This window comes from Sprattus sprattus, assembly GCF_963457725.1.
Source record: "Sprattus sprattus genome assembly, chromosome: 1".
NCBI classification, from domain to species: Eukaryota; Metazoa; Chordata; class Actinopteri; order Clupeiformes; family Clupeidae; genus Sprattus; species Sprattus sprattus.
In genome coordinates, this window is record NC_137920.1 from 49,510,078 (window position 1) to 49,530,958 (window position 20,881).

Genomic DNA, 20,881 nt, shown 5'->3' on the forward strand with positions numbered 1-20,881 from the left:
ACTTGAGTTTGGTGCCTGTTTTTTCCCCCTGTGTGTGTGTTTGTTTCGTGAAGTGCATGTTTACATTAATGCTGGCCGAGGTGTGAGTGCAACTGTAGAAAGCAACAAAAACACTTATTTAATTAGCACAGACTGCAACAATTATAAACATCATTACGCATCTTAGTAAAGTAACAAAATAAAAAAAGCCTCATGATTAAAGAAACTACAGTTATTTAATCATTGTCATTAACATGCCCATTTTATTAATGGATGTGAATGGTAACAAGTGCAACCCATGGGGGGGCCTTTTTACTACCGTAGATAAAACACCATACATTTCTCGTTTCTGTGAACATTTTGTGGCATTTATATTGTGCTTTGGCAAAACAAACAGACTTTCTTTCTTTCTAAAGTACATTCATTGTATATAAACCTGTAAAAAGATGGGAAATCCTCCTCATGGATATTCTGATGTAGATAGGACATGTATCAATCAGATTTGCCATTGATGTGAAGTGACAAACGACACAAGCCTTTGCAGCGTGATGTTCACCACACATAAATTGCAAACAACAGAAGCTTCAATTAACTTTATATTATGAATAACACATTTGATTTCATCCTGATGAACCAAGAAGTCGGACAGTACTGTGTGTATGACTGATTTAATGAGACACAAATAAGACAGACGTGCAAATAAAGTTGATATGTGGGGGCAGCCATCTTTAATTCCAATATGGCCACCGCTGAGTGGTTTACCTACTAAAATATAGAGTGTATAGACAATATTGGTTTAATGGTATAGTGGCAGCCCCTGGTTGTTTTTGGTGGAGTAGGGCTGAATTTGATGCACGTTATCAACCTATTGACATATGTCACATTTAGTTTTTTAGCGTTTCCGTCACTGCACATGTATATAAACTTAATCAGTGTTCATGTTCATGGTCAGACCGTGGACTGTGGTGATATGTTTGGAAAAGAACAAATGGATAAGGGTGTGATTCATCTTTAAATTGAGTCCAAATTCATGTTGTTGTGTAAATGCTATGTTATGAGATATACACTTTTGTTAGTTGTGTCGGCAGAACGCTATCGACCTCATCTTTTCTGGTGCACTATTTTGCGTGGAAAGCTGGTGTGGCAGAGGACTCTGGCCTCAAACACAACCCAATTAGTACCTTTCCAATTAACACGTACACGTCCTAGCGGACAAACCATCACGATCAACAACTTATTCGTTCGGTGGTCAATGTTTTTCCTTCAAACAGCAAGTCAAAAGAGCATAAAAGGCAAATAAAGGAGGGAATTTTCTCTCTCTGAGGGGATCATTTCTGATAGCCTGTTGGACAGGGAGTTGTTACATTTTGATAACCCGACAAGAAAACGTAATTGTGCTTTAGGCTAGCGATTTTGCAAGCCCTGCTAAACACAACGCATAGAGCTAGGCGTGGTGCTTTAGAGCTGTGGTGGAGGTTGGTAGCAGTAGAATTGTCTTTAAAATGGCTCGATCCATGTCCTCATCTGCGTTATGACAGAAAGAAAACAAAGGGGGCACCTCTATAGAAGCAGAGGTCTAATTTCAGGTCAGGTTTTTGTGTTGATCGCGTCCTCTATGCTAGATGGAGATGCAGAGTGACCCTCACAAGCCTCTGTTCTGCCTTGTGGCTAGCAAAGTTCATTTGATTCTCCTCTTGAGAGGCAGAGAGACAGACAGACAGACAGACAGACAGACAGAGATCGAGAGCAAGAGAGGGCAATCCTGTCATCTTGGCAGACAGACAGACAGACAGACAGACAGACAGACAGATAGAGAGCAAGAGAGGGCAATCCTGTCATCTTGGCAGACAGACAGACAGACAGACAGACAGACAGACATAGAGAGAGACAGACAGAAAGACAGACAGACATAGAGAGAGATAGAGAGCAAGAGAGGGCAATCCTGTCATTTTGGCACGGTCTCTAGTTGTTGTGAGCCTTCATGTGGTTGAGGCGCTTTCCTCCGATGGCCCTTTAATGTTTCTCTAAGGTTCTCTGGATGTTTCATATCATGCCTCATAGTCAGAGTGATAGAACTGGGTTAATGCACCACACAAATTACGGGTTGTAAGACACACCCTTAGACCACAACACAACAACACGCACACACACACACACACACACACACACACACACACACACACACACAAACTCTCTCTCTCTCTCACACAGACAAACCCACACAAGCATTATTTTGTCAGGGCTGCCAGGTTCCTTTCACAACCTGCTCAACAGACTGCTGGGAAGTCTTGGTTCATTGGTTTCTTATCGTCAATTTAGCAAATATGGTTTCTAGACATATAATACAACATGGTTTCGGGTGCTGTAGATACAAAAATTCTAAATTGGAGATTAGTAAATTAGTAAGAGAAACAAATCCAGGTCTTATTATTTTTGGAACAGTGGAACGGGTAAACTGGACGGTAATGGAAGAGGAATTGTTCTTGTGAGCTCAAGCTTTTTTGAATGAATGTTCCATTATCTCTTTGTATGTCATAGAATAGGTGCTCTTCGTGCTTCATACGTATGGCATAAGCAGAAATTCTACTGAAAAGACACACTCTCTTGAATGCAGACACATTTACAAATAAGACAAGCCTCTCACATCACCTCACCTTGAAGCTTCTCCTCTGCAAGAAAAAAACATTACTTTTTTAGTTAGTCATTCTGGTATTGGCGACATTGATCAGGTGGGATCGGGGAAGGCTGGCAGAATGCTCCACAGTGAGTGGTCACTCCGCATGGTTAACCAATATGGCATTGACGGGGAATAGATTGGGCTTGGTCATGGTTAACCAACATGGCATCGAAGGGGTATAGATTGGGCTGGGTCATGGTTAACCAATATGGCATCGACGGAGAATAGACGGGACTGGGCCATGGTTGACTAATATGGCCACCCTACAGAACACAAATGCTGTTTGTGAACAAACTGATTAAAATCAATGACACCAAAAACAAAACGGCTTGTGAATAGGAAATATGCTGTGATTGATGTTGCCTGAGCATGCTAAGCTGAAGGGCTCTTTTGAGTTTAGTTCAAATGTAGTTAACTCTATATAAGTGTCTGCTTAGATGCATGTAAGGACTTGTTTGCAGTACCTTATGGGTGTGGTTTTGGGTCATGACACTCATTGTTCTTGGAAAGGAACCTTTTCTGTGACCCATATGCAATAATATCACAAAATGTACATTACCTTTTGGAACCAACTGAAGGTCTTGATACAAAAACAGGGCATCAATTGAACATTTATGACTTCCATGTCTGCCCACAGCTCTATGAAAAATGTGCTCTGAATGGGATGATTTGCTCAAATGCTGTACATTGTTTGCAAGAAAGGCAGTGTCCTCGATGGCTTATGCCTCGCCAGCGTGTGCAGTAATGGAAACTCATTATGACTATGTGCAACTGTGGGTCAGGAAAAGGTTTCGCTCCCCTGCAGATGAGAAAATAGTTTGTCAGCTCTCTGAAATTATGCAAAGATGCAACAAAAAAGAGAGAAACTGGCTTTTCAAAATGATAGTGACGGTGCTGAGAGAGGAATGAGGCCATCAGTTACGAAAGCTAGAACTGGTCATGGTTCCGGCAAGAGAAGTTTAGAGACAAAATAGTTTAAATTTGTTTAGTTATTACACAGAATTGTATTTATTTTTGGGTTTCTCTCTTTCTCTATCTCTCTTTCTGTGTGTGTGTGTATTTGGGGGGTGGTATTAAATGTGGAAAAACATCCAGGCCTGATCTGGCACAGCGTAGGTTCTTGTCTGATCCGGAGGTGTGGCGTAAAGCGTTGCCATGGAGAAAAAGACTCCCCCATACTGGCACACAGCGTTTAATTAGACCTGAAGCTTACACACTGAAGACAACATGAATATATGAGGAAGCACCACGCAGCCAGCCAGAGTTCAGAAGAACAGTAAGCGTAATAGATCTACCATGACATGAGTTCCACTTGACCAAGAAGGTCCGTTTAATTTCTTTCTCATGTATTTGGTGAGTCTAGTCTAGTCTAGTCAAGTCAAATCAACTCCTCTTTAGCTGTGTGATTATCAGTAGGGATGCACCGATCCGCTTTTTTCACCTCCGATACCGATACCGATATCTCAGGTTTAGTTTCGGCCGATACCAATCTGATACCGATATAAAAAAACTGCGCAAAACTATGGTAACTGTGTGTATGTGTGTGACCACATGTGCGAGAGGGAGAAATGAGGAGTGCATGACATGAGATCTTGATGCATTTTTTGCTCATTTGCTACTTAACATCATGTCTAGTCATCACTATCAATTCATGACATAGGCTAAAAATAATCACAATTATAAAACAATTGGGTTCTATTGCGTAATTTAGCTGTTTCTGATTGGACGATAGACGGTCCATGCTATAGGTTATTCGTCAACATACCAACAGTTACGGGACTTTTCACAGCTAATAATAAATCACTCCGCCATGAAAAATTTGCGTTGATGATAACCGTTAATTCAAAATTCTTAAAATTCCAAACCAAGACATTAAGGGCCTGATTTACTAATATGCGAGCGCTTCTTAATCTGCGTTCGCAAATTAACGCACGGTGTTTTAGCGCATTTTAGTTGGTATTTATCAAACCAGATCGCGCTGGGCAATCTGTGTTTACTCCGCCCTATATAGGGCCTGATTTACTAACATTGCGACCGCTGCTTAAACTGCGTTCGCACATTAACGCACGGTGTTTTTCCGTATTTTCCGTGGTATTTATTTAGGAAGAGAAAATGAAGCTACAGCAAGTGGAGATTGATATATTGGTTCACGTTCGCTCAATCACTGAACCTGATTCAATGTGTGCGCTGCTATAATGTTGTTCTGCCCGCCATCACCTACAGCAAGATGTTTAAAAGAACACGATTATAAAGAATATGCTATTGGTGGCATTAATGCATAAACTGTCTATTATAACAATATAGATGTGTGCATGGCGAGATTAATAATTTCTACAAGGGACATGGGTTCACTACAATATATATGGACGTGGGTGCAATCAATGGTTCATATTACATTCGGAAAGTTTGCGATTTCAAAAAAAGTCCTGTTTGATGTCTATAATTTCAGCTGTGGCAGTGGGGAAATGTATTGACCAGTGCGCCATAGCAATGCTTCGAGTACCTGTGTGAATATTTGTGAAGGCTGAGACATATAAACTGCTGATACTATAACTGTTTGAAATGATCCGGTGCCAATATTTGCAATGTTTACCAACTGATTGAATGGAATGTGATCTCCGTTGGAGGGTTAGATGTCATCTCTGATCTGGTTCAGTAATTGAAGTATTGCGTGGCTGGTTAACCTGTACCGTCTAATGATTTGTGGTTCATTTAACTGAAAATGTGTTATGCGAGTTGATTTTTTTTTTTCTGTGCGCTGTCTCTGTCTTCATTCTTCGCCTTGCTCTTATCACTGCTGCCATATCAACGTTTTCAGACTCAATGAAATTGCGCTTCCTGGTTAAGACGTGCTTTTATGAGGCGGAGAATTATCCTGCAAATTGGAGACGTGCGCTCCACAGGCAGTTTAGTAAATACCACGCATGACATCATTAGGCGCACTTACCTTGTCTCCACCCATGTAAATTGCGCCTCACGCCTACGTTACCACCCACCTCCAAGTTACCTCCCCTGTTCACACCCACAGGCGTTAATATGCGCTGCTGCCCCTTAGTAAATACCGTTTTATGTTTACGACCGCTATTTTACGCCAGAAATGGGCGCAATCCTGTTAGTAAATCAGGCCCTAAGTTAGAACGTACATTATTTAAGCAATATAGCACGAGTGGGAGTGGGGTAGGTAAGGGATAATCCCACGGGTGGGATTATCCCTTACCTACCCCACTCCCACTCGTGCTATATTGCTTAAATAATGTACGTTCTAACTAGCGCTAGTGTTCATATTAGTTAGCAATCATATATCCGCTAGCGTCAACTTTTACGTTACATTGTAGAGGCTCAACATGGTAACCTGTTAATGTATTTGCTGGTTCTAGTCTGTTAAAAGACCCACCATTACCAAAGCAGTATTCTTTATCTCCCTTTAATATGCATTCATCAATTTCCATTACATGACGATGCATGTGATCCTACATATGTGTGCGTCTGCAATGAGAATGGGGACTTATTAGCACTGCGCTGAATTACTTTAACATGAGTTATTGCTACACGATAACAATTACACAACTAATATTACTCGATACATATAATTGTGGACATTACACAAGGCAACATCAATCTCATTCATAGCTCATCCAGTCGAAATCTTAACAGGATGAACCCATCTTTATTACAGCGAATCAACATCAGGACATAACTAAATCTCCGCTTAGTATGCTAATCGCTACTAATAGCAAAGTGCACACATAATACACTACCTATATACATAAACATATATTGTTTTTTTCTTTTTTTTAATAATTGTCACGATACCCGATCTAGAAATGTCTTCAATATCTGTACTGTATGAGCTATGAATGAGATTCATGTTGCCTTGTACAATTATATGTATCGAGTAATATTAGTTGTGTAATTGTTATTGTGTAGCAATAAAATGTTAAAGTAATTCAGTGCAGTGCTAATAAGTCCCCATTCTAATTGCAGACACTCACATATGTAGGATCACACCCTATTTTTTTATATCGGTATCGGATCGGTATCGGCCGATACTAAACCTCAGATATCGGTATCGGAGGTGAAAAAAGTGGATCGGTGCATCCCTAATCGATTGTCAGCTCTCCTTCTATCAGTGGGAGTGAGCTTTACAGTGATCTGTGATCCGTGCTCTGTAGCTAGTGATGTTATGACTACCAGTACAAACACATGGAAACAGCTCTTCAACTGTGTGCTTGTCAGTTCTAATGCTAACATTGAAACCTAAGCAACATTGAGTACCTACAGAAAGCACAAGGCTGTATTAGTTGATGTGTCAGATATTTTTCCCCATTACTGTTTGCTTGTAGTTCATCATCATCTATTCATAGATAAAGTGCTCTTGATGATGATGCATGGATTTATTGCTAGCGGTGTTACGAGCATCAGTTCAAACATATGTAATGTGTTTTTTTCTTAAACCTAATTGCATTATGTGTGTAATAGACTTTGGGCTGTGGTCCAGTGGAAAGCTACAGCCTGGTGGACACGCCAGACGATGGTTAATGATTGGAAAAGGGCCACTGAGCCACCGAGCTGTCACAATTACAAGTCCGCAACAGAGACGCTGTGAGGAATGTTTCCAGTCTGCAAACCCCCATGTTCAACTCAATCAGTGATGAGAAGGAGGAGGAGGAGGAGGAGGAGAGGGTGATGGTGATGATGATGATGATGTTCTTTTCCAGCCATGAAGATTGTAGGAAACTTTGATGCAGTGGAATTCCACTACAGGATGAGTTCATCCATGATCGTTTACTTCTGTCTGTTCATCCATGCTCGTTTACTTCTAATTGGAAGTAGTTTGGAAAGGATGGAAAGAGGACCAAACAGAGAGAATTAACGAGGGATTTAGACAATTCTGCCTTGTGGAACAATGTGAAGAGTATTTGATTTAATGAAGTGAGATGGAGAGGGCTTTTGCATCTTCTAGGGCCATTTAATGCATCTTGTCTGTGTCTTCAGACAAGAATAAAAGATGAGCATGAAGCAGAGCATGAACATGAAACAGACTTTTCTTTCTAGAAAAACACAGTGGTGAATCACATTTCTTGTCATAGTATTGAACAAAAAGCTTTTTGGTTTGCTGAGAGTGTGGAAAAAGAAAGGAAGACTACCCTTCAGTTCAGACAGGCTTCGATGTTGGACTTGGGGAGGATGATTGTACGAAGAACTGTCTTCAGTCCTGTCCTTAACTGTCTTAGCAAGCCCAAACATTCAGAAGAACTGTATTCAGTCCTGTCCTTAACTGTATTCAGTCCTGTCCTTAACTGTCTTTAGTCCTGTCCTTAACTGTATTCAGTCCTGTCCTTAACTGTCTTCAGTCCTGTCCTTAACTGCCTCAGGAAACCCAAACATCAGCTGTCCCCGGGACAGATTTCTGTCTGCCAGCCATCAAGGAAGCTAATGGGTCCAGGGCTATTATTACTGAAGCATAAGACAACATTAAACTCTGGATGAAATAGTCATGTGCGAGAGGTAGTAGGTAGGAAGGTAGCACATACACAGGCAGGTCTCAGCCCCAGGAGCAGGAGCAGGAGGCAGGGGAGGTAAAGAGGTCATTTCATAAGTCTCACTTAACCTCAGTGTCTCTGTGATGTTGCTGGGTCAGCCACTCTTTTCACCACTGCTACTTCATGTTGTCATGGTTACCAGGAACACAGCAGCTACATTTTCCAAAACGGTGGCAAATATTACTTGTTGATGCAAAGTGACTGGATACTGTAAGATGGCCGACTTCCATTCTGACAATTATTTATTCATTCATCCATCACTTTTATTTATCTATTTACCTTATTATTTATTTGTTTATGTATTTATTTTTGTTTATGTTGTTTAGTTAGGTTTGTTTTTTTGTTTGTGTTTCATTGCTTGGTTTTCTTTCATTGATAATGTAAGCTGATCTACTGCGTGACAGTGCAGTTTCCAGAGCTGCCCTAGTCAGATGACTTTCCAAGTGAGCTTCCATGTTTGTATAAATAATGAAAAGCTGTTTCTGTTCGAAGTGCTGTTACTCCTGGCTGCAACGCTTCCGTAACATTCATTACACAAACCAATGTGGAGGACACACAGTCTTTTCTTCATTTCATTCTTTCTTTTCTCTCTCTATCTGTCTGTCTGTCTATCCATTTATCTTCCTTTTCTTTCTTCGTTACTGTTAAATGCACACACTCTTGTCAACATCTTCATGACAATCTAATTTCTGAATCTCAACAGCACTTTCATATTGCTACCCTTTTTTGACAAACACACACACACATACACGCAGGCAAGCAAACACAAACAAACACAAACACACACACACACACACACACACACACACACACACACCTCCACACACACACACACACACACACACACACACACACACATAAGCATAAATGCCTTTTTACTTCTATCACCCTTTTTTCTTTCTTCAGCAGATACATTCACACTCTGCTGTTCTTTACTTTGTGCGCTCTCTCTGCTTTCTTTATCATGTTCTTGCTGCCCACTCCACCTCATTTATTTCTCCCCTCTCTCACACTCTCCCTCTGTTGTGTGGAGTTATCAAAAGAGCTGTTTCTGCCTCCAGGATGTTTCTAGGTCACTGGCAGTCTGCTTGCATGTAATGTTTCTTTAGTCCTCTGATAATGCTGCCTTGATGCTGTGTCAGAGGTGTTTATAGGGCAAGGCTAGCTTTCTTTTGCTTTCTATTCAATAAGTTGATATGCATTCATATCACACCCCTGACTAATTATAGCAAACAACACATTGTCAATTATCAGTCAGGCTAACAAATATTTGCCTGTTGTCAACTAGGTGACCAATTTTAAGACATTTCAAACAAATAGGTAACACAGGTTAAATAACAGGTATGTAGTTAGAACATAGTTTGGCCATCCCAGGGAGTGGTTAAGGTATAAAAATGATGTTGTTGTTATTCAGATAAGCACACAAAGGCTGTTGAGTATGTTATATGATGTCTCAAGTCTCACACACAACCCAATAGCCAGTGTTTGTCCTTTTCTCGTCCTGTTCCTTCTGTAATACTGTGAGGAGTGAGTCCCACGCAGGGCGAGGTGTTTGAGAAAGATCAAGTGTCACCACATTAAAAGAAGATAATACACTAACACTACACAAATGAAGAGAGAGGGTGTATAAGAATGGTAAAGGAAAGAGAATACATCATGGAAAAGAACAAAGGAGAGGGTTTGTTATGCTATACACAGTGTAGTAAGTCAGATGTTTGTTTGGAACATTTGATTTTTAGTTTTTTGTAGTTTTTGTCACATGAGCAATGCTTGAAACTCACTGATATATGTACAAGTAAAGTTCTCCTTTAGCAATTCCTTTTGAAGTGTCCTACCTATGCTTATGACGTTGTAGCATCTTCAGTCTTTGACTGAAATTAAGTCAAAGACATTACAGTTCATGGCCAGAAGCATTTCAAGCACGAAAGTAAAGAAAGGAAGAAGCACAACTGTCAGTGAAAACAAACCTTTGCTCCAGTCAAGGTGTGAGCCAAGCATTAATCCAGGGCCATTGCTTTGGGAGTTATGTGCTCTGACAAGTTTGCAGATGACAGACTGAAGACATGTAACTAGCCATTTGTTCTCCTGAGGGTTTTTACTTTGGAGTCCCTGGCAATCCCTCCCCGTTTACATATCCTCCGTTTCGCTTCAGCAAAATTCATGTTCAGTTCACAGCAACACCATTACAGTCTCCCCCAAAGTTGTGGTCAGAAGCAGACACGGCCTTTCCAGGGAGCAAGTGCGCCCAAATCTTGCCATGAAAATGCACAACCACTGCACTTCGGAAAACCTCAAGAACCTTGGTTTTCCTAAGGTGTTTCCGCTTGCTATGAACAGGGTTGAACTTTTCTGGTCAGTATTAAGAGTGGTCAAACAGCTGTGAATGGTAGCTTGAAGAACTGGATAGTCATCGCAGGAACATGAGGACATCTGTATTCAGGCTGAGATAAGATATTAGCATCTCTTCACAATGAGATATTATTCCTGACAGGGTATTAATGTTTAGTATTCTGAACTCAGGTTAACATTAGTCACCATGTAGGCTACTTTAAGCAGAATATAGATACAGTACATTTCAAGAATGTGAATGGGCTGTAAAAAAGAACATTTGTCTTAAAAAGTTGGTATGGTATTTGAAGCAATAAGGACCAGACAAAGATGGAATCTTTTTTTCTGCCGTGCTTTTCTTGTCCGTTTAATTGTTTGGTCCTCAGTTGTTTGTGTTGGTCAACAACCTGCAATTACAGCGCTAGATTCACTGAAATATAAATTAGGACAAGGGACACTGCTACCACGATGGCATCCATCAAGCTACTGTCACATCGCTGTGCAGAGAAACCACTCATCAATATTCACAGATAACAAGATTCAGCTGAACTTGTCACCTGTGGGAAGTGCTGTCTGTCTCTTTGGGAGGAGGAGGAGAAGGAGGAGGAGGAGGAGGAGGAGGAGGAGGTGGGGATTTCCTCAGCTCTTTTTTATCTGAAAGGACAGTGTTTGTGCTTTTTGGTTCTTTTCATCAAGAAAAACCTGCTGTGACTTAGAACTTCAACTTCTACTGGCGACATTCATTGTTTTCAATAGAGAAGGCAGCTATATAAAAGATCTGGATGATCAAAATATTCATTCACTTATAATGAGAATGCTTCCGTTTAAGAGCTCATCTACTTATTGTTACTGTACTTAAATGATGCAGAAAGAGTTTTCCTAATTAAAAATGCATGTTCCAGCTGTAAATGTTTATTTTCATCTGCCAGTAACCACCAATGGTTATATTTTCAGGAGTGTACAACAGCTGTTTTTGGGCACAGGGTCACTGTATTGCCGTGTTGGTCCACTGGTAGTTTCAGTGTGTTTCAGCAGTTTTATAGTTTTTGCAGTGTTGTGTTCATATTTTCTTCATATGTGAGGCTAAAACAATGAAATTGGACCTCTAAGTGTTCCATACGAAGTATAGTGCAAGGCAAACTGTTGGCATTTTTGTGAAAATGAAGTAATTAATTTAGTTATGTCTTATTTTAGTGCAGTTTTTGCTGAGCCCTTTCTAAAGCATGTGACAAGCGATATGAACGTGCTGTGGTCACCATACCCTCTACTTAGTATAACACTACAGCCAACCCTTTTATGCTTAGTGTGCACTGATGCGCTCTCCACTTAAATTGATGAAAAGAGCAGTTGCCGGCTGCAAATGATTGGATGAATTAGTGAGTACAATACTGGTCTTGTTCTGTCAGATTGATCAAGAATAGTGCAGTTTCATACTTTCTATAGCATACTTTTTTATAACCAATGGTAAATTGTATACTTTATTCCTAAACCTATTCTGCTTTGTCTGTCTTGTTCACAGGTTCTCATGACTCTTTTGAGGATCTCTGGAGCTACCCTGGTGATCACGTCAACCATACAGGCTAACACAGGCAACAGATTGCCAGTGGACTAGTCGCAGCTGCCAAGCTCAGTCACAAGCGCAGTGGTGTCAGCCCCCCTCCCCCTGCACAGTTGGTGGCTAACAGTTAGCCTGCTAGCGAGCGGAGGTTTAAGGGAGGAGACACAGTTCACTGTTTCCAGGCGAGTGCCCGCACAGCCGGCGTGAATGGCACACGCCAGCCTTAACCGAGAGTCTGGATGGGAGAGGGCGTGAGCATGGACAATCTAAGCGAGTTTGGTAGCCTTTGTCCGTCAAGCCGGCGGGAATGGGAGTGAGTATCAGTCACTGCTCCACCTGCACAACATTACATCATTCCATACACATCTGGGTCTAAGCCTGGCTACTGGGAAGGAGAAGTGTGTCCACTGAAGGTTCCCCAAAAGCTGATGAGTTGGAAATGCTGCAAGAACATGTTATGATAGTGTTAGCCCTACCAGTATTTATTCAGTGATATGAAAAAAGACAGTGCCTGTAATAATTTCAGAAGGTTTCCAAGTAATCATTGTGACTTAACCTTCTGTGAATGTGTTTAGAACAGTAGTCATAACACTCGAGAACCTTCAGGACCCTACTGGCACCAATAAGCATTATTCTCAGACCAGTTTCTGTTCACTGGTCTGGTTCTACAATCCAGCCCCTGAATCAGGCACATGTTGCTCAGCTTGTGTCACCATTCACCAGGTTTTAGGCTCAGGTCCCAGAAAGTCCAGGCTCTTAAATAATGTACTGCTATTGCACTCACACAGTCACTTGTCACTATTGAAGGGTATAGTTCAGCCAAATTCAAACTTACACTGGGTTCCACTGCGTCCATATATCATTTGCAAGTCTGCTTCACAGATGACCCTTCTCTATGTTTGTACATGCAGACAAAATTATGTCATTCAAATTGGTAAAATTAACAATACGTATATGCTCAAAATCTCACATTCCAGCTGCAACTGCATCCTTTTTTCCCCTCATTTTTGCTTTGTTGATTCTTTACAATTCACACTCATCTTATCTAAAGAAACTGCATACAACATCAAGAAAAAGCCAACCGAAAATGTTCCACCTACGGTGGTTCAAATGTGCATTAGAAGAAAATATTTGATTCTTGTGATTTTGGCTGAGCTGTCCATTTCAATGTGAAATATCCTGTATGTCCATATACATCAGGGTAGAAGCTCTTGGTGAAGAGAGAAGAGGGATCTATTAGCTCCAAAATCCAAAGATAACCATGATCTTATGCTAAATGTATCTAGTCTTCCTGGGGCTGTCCACAGATCATTCAGTTTACAGGAATGGCTACTCAATCAGTGAGATGCAATGCCTGTTGTGTTTAAGATGGTGATTTGAGATTTTTGTTTTCAGCAGAAATAAGTAATGTCTCCTCTCCTATTATTCTTTCTTGCTTTTGTCACTTTTCCTTTTTCATAGCACCAGCAGCTGCGTGGACGATCTTATGGACGAAGATGAGAAAGACAGAGCAAAAAGGTGTGTGTATTTGTGCGTGAATGTATTCATTTATTTATGTGTTCCTAATGTTCATCTGTAGAAGGATAGAAGGTCGATTCCTTGGGAGCACACATGCTGATGATTTTTTTTTTTATAAAAGTTTCTGTAAAACGAATAAATGAAAAACAAAAAAATGTCGTGTAGGAAATATTTGTTCATTTTACACCATTCAATGTACCAAATAATGCAGTGCTTTTTAATTAATTAATTTATGTATGTGAGAAGTCTAGTTTTTCTACAGAATTCCTCTATAAAAGTATAGGCAACTATATAAAAAAAGCTCAACATAATCTTTTTCAAACACACAATAAATATACATATACAATTATTTTTTAAATGAATTCATGATTTCCAGAATGCATTATTTAGGTGAATGTGCAGCAATCATTCATTTGATAAAGCAATTTGTTCTCCATTTCCACTCACCATCAATCAATGTGCCAATAACTAGCTGTGTGTGCTCTATTCTACTCTTATGGGTAGGGTTGTTGACTGGGGTTTTACAAACCGGTTGGAAGAGTTTATTCTCTGAGCCTAATTGGAGGATTTTAGTGCTTGAAGTGCAGTATCTGTCTGCCTTCATTACTTAAAAAGAAAAATATCTTCTCTCCCCCATGTGTATTTGTGACAGTAAATACACCTCTCTCCATTCCACACATAGCACAATAGGCCACCGTTGCGAAAGCTGACTAACAATAACAATGAGTCTCATCTCAGCCCACCTCAGAAAGAGAGTGCAGTGAGAGAGCGAGAGAAAAAGAGAGAGAGAGAAGGAGAGATTTGATTTTTAAATAACAACTTTATTCAGTTTTTACAGAACAAGAGTAGGGCAATCAATTATTCCTTTCCATCAAAGAAAATAGAGATTAAAAAACAAGATTAAAAACAATATGAAAATAAATTATAAAATATGGCTAAAATGCAATTCATTTTCTTTTACAGTGCAGATCGCTTCTCTGACACACCATACGTCCTTAAATGTTTCAAGATTTTGCATTAGCTCATAAAACCTGAAATCAACCAAAACTCTGGCTTTAACCAGGGCAGGAAACAGAGCAATGACATTAGTCCCTGGTTGTTGCTCAACCTTATTCCTCCTAGTAATGTAAATAGCCATCTTGGCTTGACCTAGGACGAAATTCAAGATTTTACATATATTTTGTCTTTCCTTGACATACTTAAACCCAAGGACAAATGTCTCAGTGGAGAAATCTTCACCAAATGCACCAAATACATCTTTCAGCATATAAAACAAGGGTCCTAACCTTGAACATAGTGTAAAAGCATGAAAAACGGTTTCCCTTTGGTAACAGAAAGGACATTCCTGACTTACATTTCTGTTTATCACTGAAACAAAAGCATTGACAGCAACTGCTCCATGCAGAATTCTCCACTGTAAATCACACACTCTCTTAGCCAATGGTGGTTTATAAAGTGCTCTCCATTCCGGCCTCACCCCACTATTCAGTTTGAGAGCAACGCTCCACGGTGTGTCAACCCTGCTCTCCAAACTTTTCTTATTAAAAACTTTGACACATGCCTGATACAATTGTTTCCCGGTAACCATATTCAGCAGCATAGTGTCTTTGTTCGTTGATAGAAGTGGTCCTGTACAACCGTCCAAATTGGGCCAGACTACCAGTCCAGGAAAAAGGTCCTGGTTGTCCGGACAACACACCCCTGCACAATAGTCCACAAGTAGTTCAGTCTCATCTGTGGTACAGGCCGCACGCCATTTTTCCAGGAGCTGCGATACCACCCGAAGCGACTTCAGTCCCAAGGAATCAGCAAACCCCCTCCTATTACCAAAGTATGGCCCAGTCAGATCCACTACATCTTTCAAAGTGACGATCTTGGCGCCACACAGCATCTTCTGTAGCGACGGGAAATTGGCTGAGGAGACATCTAGACGAGCACTTCCAACCACAGGCTCTTGCAAGAGCCAATGTAAGGAGATAGCAGGGCCAACCCTTCTGACATTAAACAAGGCCCAGATTTTAAAACAACTGCGATAAAACGGTGGCAACTTTGAAAACAGCATCTCATCTGGTTTCATCAAAAACAAGGATTTGTCTAACCCCAAACTCCCACCCCTTTTCAGTATTGCACAGCTCAAACCCCTCCATGCAACATCTGTAGGCCCTGTCAAGAGCCTGTTTACAAACTGCAGTCTAAAAGCTGCAGTCCTACTCTGTAAGTGCATGAGGCCTTGCCCCCCCTCATCTTTTGGCAAAAACAAAACAGACTGAGGGACCCAATGCAGCCCATCCCAAAAGAAATTACCCAAAACAGACTGAATCTTTTGTAGCAGGTCAGGTGGAGGGTCTACACAGGCTAGTCTATGCCAGAAGGACGAAGCTACCAGATTGTTAATGATAAGTACACGACCCCTGTAAGACATTTTTGACAAAAGCCACTTCCACTTCTCAAGCCTTCCCTTAACACTTTCAATTGCCCCCTCCCAATTTCTCCCCATGACTTCATCATTCCCCAGAAAGACGCCCAAATACTTGAACCCATCTTTTCTCCAGCTTAAGTTATCTGGGAGCCTTGGCACGCCCTCCACCCATTGACCCAGCAATAGAGCCTCACTTTTTGACCAGTTAACTCTGGCTGATGAGAGCAACCCAAACTCCTTTAGGATGTCCACCACCATCTCTATATCCCTTCCCCCACTAATCAGTAGAACTATATCATCAGCATAGGCTGACACACGAAGAGGTACCACACATCCAGGCACAGACACCCCCCTCAGAGTTATCCTTAATCTATGCAAAAGAGGCTCTATTGCTAAAGAGTATAACATACCTGACAGAGGGCAACCTTGCCTCACACCTCTGCCAACCTTAAAGGGAGCACTTAAACCACCATTAACTTTGAGAATACTCTCCACATCACTGTACAGAACCCTGACCTTCTGAATGAAGCCTTCACTGAATCCAAAGGCATGTAAGGTATCCCAGAGATAGCTATGCTCCACCCTATCAAAAGCTTTCTCTTGGTCTAATGAGACCAACCCCACCTCAAGCCCCACCATTTTCGCCATGTCTATAACATCACGGACTAGCGCAACATTATCAAAAATGGACCTACCGGGAATACAATATGTTTGGTCCGGATGGATGACCTGATCTATCACCCTACATAGTCTGTTGGCCAGTGCTTTAGATAATAATTTATAATCACTACACAGGAGCGACACGGGTCTCCAGCACTTTATATCAGTCAAATCACCCTTTTTAGGTAAAAGTGTGAGGACTGCTCTCCGACAGCTCACCGGCAGGAGTCCCCCAGCAAGACTGTCGTTGAACACTGCAAGCAAATCCTCCCCCACCACAGACCAAAAAGCCTTATAAAAGTCTATAGGAATTCCATCCAAGCCAGGAACCCTGGAACACTCCATACCTTGAAGGGCGCTCTCCAGTTCCTTCAACGTCAGAGCTGAATCAAGTTCAGCCAGGGATTCCACTGAAACCTGAGGCAATCCCTCCATGAACACACTGTCAGCCTGTTCACCGCTTAGTTCGCTCCTGTATAGATCTTCATAAAAACGTGTAGCTCTACTTCGGATATCCTGCACACTGGTCAAAAGTGTTCCAGATTCAGATTTTAAAGAATGGATACATTTCCTCTGGCCATTTTTCTTCTCCAAGCTAAAAAAAAACTTTGAAGGTACATCCATCTGATTTACACACTGGAAGCGTGAACGGACCAACGCTCCTTGTGCATTAAAGCCTAACATCTCAGCTAGGGCGCCCTTCTTAGTTGCCAAATTTTCAATATTATCGTTATCCCCAGTAGAGTAAGCCAAATTTTGAACCTCTACCAATTCTGCTTCTAAAATTTCAATTGACCGGGTTCTGTCTCTTGAGATGTTTTGAGTATACTGTTGACACAATTGCTGGATTTGCATTTTTCCAAAATCCCACCACTGTTTTAAAGAAATAAAAGATGCCTTGCATTCACAAAATTCATCCCAAAATGCTTTGAAAACATCCTTAAAAACTTTATCATTGGTTAAAGTGGTGTTAAAATGCCAATAAGCACTCTTTGGCTTTACTGAGTTTAAGAAACCACTGCACACCACCAAGCTATGATCTGAAAAAACTACAGGAGAAATATCACAATTCTTAAAAATATTAAAATGATGTTTGAAACAGTAAAACCTGTCAAGCCTTGCTAAAGAAATCATATTACTTCGGACATGTGTCCAAGTGTATTGCTTTTGGCCCATGTGAAAATTTCTCCATACATCACTTAAGTCATGTGTCTGCATACACTGCCTTAGTCTTGTTCGTGAAAGCATATGTGGCTCAACATGATTTCTGTCGATGTCTTGCTCTGTACAATTAAAATCCCCCCCAATAAATAGATATTCATCCCCATTACATCCAGAAATAACAGTTGACAATGTTTCTAAGAAAGCCACTCTTTCTGTTGCAGTGGTTGGGGCATACACGCAAATAAAAACAAAAACATAATTTTCAAAACAGGCTCTAACCTTTAGTAGTCTTCCTTCTATAACTTCCACCACTTCATAAGAAATGGGAGTAAAGCTCTTGGAAAACAGACATGCGACTCCACCACTAACATTGGAATTGTGGCTCAAAAGACAAAGACCCTCCCACTCTAATGCCCAATCAGCTGCGTTCCTTGCATCACTGTGTGTTTCTTGCAATAGAAGAACGTCTAGACGCTTAATTCGTGACAAAAGGTGAAGCTGTGCTCTTTTCAAGGGATCCCTGGCCCCATTGATATTTAGGGAGGCTACACGAAAATCACCCATGATCAAAAATAAAAGAAAAAGAAACTGTACATTTACAATCATTTTGCTGCTTGATTTGGAACTGCTCTCTTTGATTTACTGTTTTTCCCGAGAAGGGTATTTAATTTCGTGAGGAACTTGGTAAGACGGTAAACCTCAGGGTTAGAAAAGAGCCCGTCCGAAATGAACTGCCTAGTTTTGGACATGAACTGTTCAATATCAGGGAAAAAATCGTCAATATGAACATTTCTGAGGTTCTTGGTTTCGCTCAGAAATGTTTTAATGTCTTCTACGGTGTAGTGTTGAGTAGTATAACCACTCTTGCGCAAGCTGCAATCCACACTACAATCAGACTCTAAATCGCTTTCTACCACCGTAGGTTTAATTATGACTCTCGCAGGCTTCAACTTTTTTGCTTTTGCAGACTCATTGCCTTGTGTTCGCTTACGAGTTTTGATGGGCACGCTTGGATCTTTAAAAACGTTAGGGTCATCCTCTGCTCCCAATTGAGAACTTTCATCCCCTGCATCCATCTCATCCGTAAAAAAATCATTTCCTATTACCCCACTGGTTAAGGAAAAAACTGCGCTTTCAGGCTCAGCTTGGGATGTACCTTCTACTGCTGGCTCATCAGGGGAATTCTGCAGGGGGCTTACCTCGGCCGAGGAAGTCTCACCCTTTCCCTCTGTCGTATCAACATTCACTTCTGCACTTTCCCCATTATTGGGCACACTAGTAGCTTCGGTGAATTCTCCATTCTTGGGAACGTTATCACTGGGGTTTGCTCGGTATTAAGTTCCTCCGTAGCAGGAGTACTATTCATTTTGTCTGGGCAAGCACGCGCTAAATGACCAGTTTGGCCGCAGCCAAAACACTTCATCAGACAGGATGATACATACACAGAATAATTAAACCCCTCAACCGGCACATTCAGAGTAATGTCTAAATCCTTGTTATCTTTCATGATCATATAGGTAAAACGCCTGAAAGATACAACATGTTTAAGGAGAGGATTGCTGCTGGAAATCGCTATTTTTCTAATGGGTGACACTAGTTTGCCATGACGGGATAGAGCTTCAATGAGGATTTCATCCTTAATAAAAGGCGGAATGTTTGAAATGATGACTTTTTTCGAGGGTGCTGATAAAGAGAGCACGGGAGTATAAGAACCATCAATTACTATTCCCGTGTTAATCACTTGATTTGCCAGTTCTACCGTCTCCAGAAATAAAACAACTGCCTTGTTCATTCGTGCTGCAGAGATAATTTTGTCGTGACCGACCAAAGACCAACAGCCAACGAACAATCTTCAACGCTGGCTTTTGCTGCTATTTTTACCGCATGTCGGCGTGTTAAAGAGCCAAACATTCCCGTGCCTAAGGCCGCCATGATCCCAGGTCGGGACAGACGCCTCGGCAAATGAAAACAAAAACAAAAACAAAAACCGAACTACACCAAAACAACCCACCCAAATTTAACCTTAAGCAAAAACAACCAAACAAAAACACCCATACAAAAATAAAGTGTAACAAGTAAGCAAGAAAGATAGAAAAGGTAGAAAAAGCACACATTGGCAGGAGGCCACAATTCGCACCGCTCACACTCACACGCTCACACACTCGAACTCCGCCCACTTGCTCCGCATGCGCACGAGAGAAGGAGAGAGAGAGAGGGGAGGATCATGATGGAATGATTCTTGGGGCAAACAACAAGGTCAAGCTCAGTAGACGTCTGTGTGCTGAAGCAGCATGGAGACTCTAGGGTAGACCTTCTAATCAGCTTTGACTTATGTGGTCAGCACGGGCTGGCCTAAAGCACACTACATAACCAGGGCTGCTTACCACTCACCTGACCTGGGCTAAGAGTGAAGATTGTCATGTGCCATATTGATTACACCTGATTTGAACCCTCAGTCATGAGACATTTTATTAGCGTTGTATACATGTCTTGGCAGATGCCATATACTGTTCTAAAAGGTCATGGTGTGTGCTCAGTGTATGACCATTGACCAATGTTTCAACTACCACCGGATATTCTCAGGATACCTCTCAAAGTGTTTAATAGGGCATATACATCTTGTTCAGAGATCTAGAAAGTGGTTATCTGGCCAGCGATAATATGATTAGGACATGGCCATCTCAATCGTTTGGCACAGGGTTCAAGTAAAAGGTTGCCTCCGGTGAGCCTTCTCAGCTAGACCTTTAGGCAGACCCTCCTAGTCTTGCTGAGTGTCTGTATGCCTGTCTCTGTTGTTCTTCTGACTCTGACGTTCCTCCCCCCCCCCCCCCCTCCCCTCCAGGGCGTCCCGTAACAAGTCGGAGAAGAAGCGCAGAGACCAGTTCAATGTGCTCATCAAGGAGCTGTGCACTATGCTGCAGGGGCAGGGCCATCCCCGCAAGATGGACAAGTCCACCATCCTGCAGAGGACCATCGACTTCCTCCAGAAACAGAAAGGTGTGTGTGTGTGAGGTAGAGCTTGTGGGTCGGTATGT

The 20,881-nt window shown here is 41.4% G+C and overlaps 1 protein-coding gene across 6 annotated transcripts in view; it reads left to right on the plus strand.

The window, feature by feature from the left end:
- Window positions 1-20,881, plus strand: part of npas2 (neuronal PAS domain protein 2) — a 98,452-nt gene that overhangs the window by 48,189 nt on the left and 29,382 nt on the right. For all 6 annotated transcript variants that reach the window (XM_080848123.1, XM_080848126.1, XM_080848127.1 and 3 more), the window contains 3 exons: window positions 12,047-12,398; window positions 13,547-13,603; window positions 20,689-20,843. In XM_080848123.1, coding sequence (XP_080704249.1) covers window positions 12,325-12,398; window positions 13,547-13,603; window positions 20,689-20,843 — 286 coding nt within the window. In that variant the 5' untranslated portion in view covers window positions 12,047-12,324. The remainder of the gene's footprint in view (window positions 1-12,046; window positions 12,399-13,546; window positions 13,604-20,688; window positions 20,844-20,881) is intronic.